We start from the raw sequence: 3,767 nt of genomic DNA on the forward strand, positions 1-3,767 counted from the left end.
CTTGTCCCAACATGCATGAGAGTGCCAGCCACCCTCAAAAGTTATAAATAATTAAACCTATTGACCATAAACTCCATTCTAATTGTTTCAGGTTACTTATAACTGATAATTCTGAGATGTTTCTTCAAGATCATGTTACAGTCTTCAGCATAGCGCTTGAAACTATATAAAACCCCCAAGTACCTTGGCTGCATAAAAGCGTAGCTGCATGGTCATTGTATATACTAAACTTGGTACGACGGCACTGTTCCCGTAGATTCAAAGATGAATAAAGCAAAGAGTGGGAAAGAAAAGGAGATTCCCACGAGGCTTGAGGAACAATAGGCTAATACCTTTTCTGCGGCTGTTGGAAGCCAAAGACAGTAGCACCGCCACAGTGACGCTGCATTGCTTAATTCGGAGCATTCTACTTGGAATCAATAACCTATCTCTGGATCCATTTTCTTGGAGTCTCCTCAATGGCAGATTGATGCACCTGGGGATTCAAATTCGAATCTTGGCATTCAAAAAAGCTCGACTTGGAGCTCTCCTCTTGTCCGCCTCTGTCTCCAGCCATCATTGCCTTGTAGTTTGTAGTTTAAAGCTCTTGACTTAGCTTCCTGTTAATCTTCCAATCAAAAATCTATTCATCCTGCTTTAAAAGTTTAGATCTTGGATCTCCATCCTTGGAACATTAAGATGGTTCCTTTTCAAGTGTGGATAGGAGTGGCAGCATTGTTCCCTCTCCTGTTTCCATGCAGCTTGGCGGTGAGTGAGGTGTCGTGCGCTGATGTGGTGCCGATGAAGTGGAGGCGGGATGTGATATCGATCGCCGACTTCGGTGCGGTGGGGGATGGGAAGACGCTCAACACTTGGCCCTTCAAGAAGGCCATTTACAGGATTCAGCACATGAGGAAGAGGGGTGGGACGATGCTCTACATCCCCCCTGGTGTTTGGCTCACAGGGAGCTTCAGCTTAACCAGTCACATGACCCTGTTTTTAGGCAGAGGTGCCATCATCAAGGCCACACAGGTAATGCCCCTCTTAACATTTTACTCTAACTTCCCAATTGAGCAATTCGATCCTCTGCGAGAAAATTTAAAGGATTCTAGACTTGTACAGGATACGACAAATTGGCCTTTGGTAGATCCTCTTCCATCCTATGGAAGAGGGAGGGAGCTCCCTGGCAAGAGATACATGAGCTTTATTCAAGGAGATAGTATTACCGATGTGATCATTACAGGTGAACTTGATTTGTTGCTGAATTTGCAGGATCTGCTTAATTATTTATATAATATTACATTTTTCGTTGTTAATTTCTCATATTTGCTTTGCTCTAAGCAGGTGAGAATGGCACAATTGATGGTCAAGGTGAAGTGTGGTGGAATAAGTGGAGAAAGAGATCTCTCTATCACACGAGACCAAACCTCCTAGAGTTCAAGAATTGTAGAGATATTCTAATTTCTAACATAGTCTTTCAGAACTCTCCATTTTGGAATATCCATCCTGTTTATTGCAGCAATGTGGTGATAAAATACGTGACTGTATTAGCTCCATATGACTCTCCTAACACGGATGGGATAGATCCAGGTAAGTCTTCTTCTTCTTCTTCTTCTTGATACTTACTTCATCATATTTAGTTTCTTAGCAGATGCATGATAGTTCAACTTTTTTCCTGTAAACAATCATAGATTCCAGTTCGAATGTCTGCATTGAGGATGCTCACATCTCGACAGGAGATGATTTGGTGGCCATAAAGAGTGGCTGGGACGAATATGGAATTGCTTATGGTCGTCCGAGCTCAGGCATCACAATCCGAAGGCTCACCGGATCTTCTCCCTTCTCTGGGATTGCGATAGGAAGTGAGACCTCAGGCGGAGTGGATAACATCTTGGCGGAGAACATAAACCTCTATGACACTGGATTCGGGATCCATATAAAGACTAACGTGGGAAGGGGAGGGTACATCAGGAATGTGACTGTGATGAATGTAAACATGAACAAGGTTCGCCAGGGGATCAGAATTGCCGGGGATGTCGGTGACCACCCCGATGAGTACTTCAACCGGTATGCGGTCCCGACGGTTGACGGAGTGACCATCAAGAATGTCTGGGGACTGGACATCCAGCAGGCCGGATCGATACAAGGCATTCGGAGCTCACCCTTCACTCGGATATGCCTCTCCAATGTCAAGCTTTGGGGAGCAGGCGCACGCTACGAGTCATGGAGGTGCATGGATGTTACTGGCGCTGCACTTGGCGTTCAGCCAGGGCCTTGCTCGGAGCTCGCCAACACAGTTAGTGCAGGGTTTTGCTCAGGTGCTTTCTGAATGCCTGATGCTTGTTTTTTTGGGTTTCATATGAGTTTGGCTGGATGAGTAAGCTCAAAATATATTTGAGCTGCCCAGTAGAGTGTTTTGAATCCAGTAGAATATATAACTGATGCAGGATTTAGTTTATTATAACTAGTAAGTACACAACAATATTGAAGATACACATGATACAAACAGATACAACGCTCATAAAGCAGAGCTAGTTGATATGCAGCTGAAATCCTTCATTAATTGGGCGGAAATTTAGTCCCACAATGCCCAGAACCAGTTCATCCATCCACCCTTTTTGTGCTCCTTATTCATGATATGCCACCGGCCATCCTTCTCGTCATCCTTATTCATCTTCGTCACTCTGCCCCAATTCATGGCCTCCTCCGCTGCGGTGGAGGTGGAGCTCCATTCGCCGTGATCTCCGTAGGGAACGACCTCCCTGCCGCGTAACCGGTGGCCGTGGTGGCAGTGAGAACGGCGGCGGTGGAACGGGCGGCGGAGGGAGAGGCCGACGCGATCGATACCATCGACCGCGACGGGTAAGTTTGCCTCTGTTGAGGTCACTGTATTCTCCAACCGGGGGTCGAGGACTTGTGTCGGATTATTAGCATCCACCGGGGCGTCGAGGGCGAAGGCAGCTGCTGTGCTCTCGTCGGCAGTGCTGGGGAGGATGGCGGCGTCGGAGAGGAGGAGGAGGAGGGATGTGAGGGAGAGGATGAGGGCAAGATTGACGGAGGCCATGATGATGATCTGATAACTGCCTATCTCAGAGACGTGGGGGGCGATATATGTAGACAAGTAAGCAGCAGGGGCAGTGGTTTGGATGATAGTAAAATAAATAAATAAATAAAATTTCACAGTAAAATTTATAAATTTATATTATTTATTTTTTAAAAAAATTATGAAGGATTTTTTTGTTGAAATTTATTAATAATCCCATCATTTACTAAATTATTTTTGGTAAAATGTAACATAAAATTATGTTAATGTGTTTTTTTTTCTTTTTATTTTAAAAAATGTAAAATTAATTTTTATAGATGCATCAATTAGGGTCTAGAGTTTAAAATTTAATTGTTGTGTATTATTAGAATTTTTTTCATTAATCAATTAATGATCTGTAGTTCGAGACTCAGTTGCGATATATTACTAAGAATTTTTCTCATTAATCAATCAGGAATATGAATGATAATGGGATGGGTTAGGACCGGATTTGACCAATCTCATAACTCGCTCCGCCAGAAAAAAAATGAATCTAAATCAGGACCCGCCTCATCTACTTTTTCAACCCGTCCCGTCTCGAACCCGTTCAAAACTCGACGAGTTCGGGGTGGGTTGGACCCGCCAATCCCCTAAGCTAATAGGGGGGTTCATTGAAACTCGTAACTCGTCCCGAACTTGCTTCTAAATCTGGTTAATATGTTTAAATCTGTCACGAATGAGACGAGTTTAATACAGGGCAGGATTT

The 3,767-nt window shown here is 44.1% G+C and overlaps 1 protein-coding gene across 2 annotated transcripts; it reads left to right on the forward strand.

Moving 5' to 3' along the window:
• The first annotated feature begins 220 nt into the window (after positions 1-220).
• On the forward strand, positions 221-2,443 carry LOC122043208 (probable polygalacturonase). 2 transcript variants are annotated; one of them, XM_042603721.1, is made up of 4 exons: positions 221-1,011; positions 1,102-1,222; positions 1,324-1,569; positions 1,716-2,443. In XM_042603721.1, exons 1-4 carry the CDS (start codon positions 679-681, stop codon positions 2,306-2,308), a joined length of 1,293 nt encoding a protein of 430 aa, XP_042459655.1. In that variant the 5' UTR covers positions 221-678; the 3' UTR covers positions 2,309-2,443. The 2 variants fall into 2 exon arrangements, with proteins under 2 accessions (XP_042459655.1, XP_042459654.1); XM_042603720.1 differs by having other exon boundaries at positions 231-1,011; positions 1,671-2,443.
• Positions 2,444-3,767: the final 1,324 nt, after the last annotated feature.

The sequence above is a fragment of the Zingiber officinale genome, chromosome 2A (assembly GCF_018446385.1).
Source record: "Zingiber officinale cultivar Zhangliang chromosome 2A, Zo_v1.1, whole genome shotgun sequence".
NCBI lineage: Eukaryota > Viridiplantae > Streptophyta > Magnoliopsida > Zingiberales > Zingiberaceae > Zingiber > Zingiber officinale.

Coding starts and splice junctions, on each gene's coding strand:
- LOC122043208 (XM_042603720.1), top strand. CDS start 679: ATGGTTCCTTTTCAAGTGTGGATAGGAGTGGCAGCATTGTTCCCTCTC. Junction 1,012..1,101: donor CCATCATCAAGGCCACACAG/GTAATGCCCCTC, acceptor AGACTTGTACAG/GATACGACAAATTGGCCTTT. Junction 1,570..1,670: donor CACGGATGGGATAGATCCAG/GTAAGTCTTCTT, acceptor AAACAATCATAG/ATTCCAGTTCGAATGTCTGC.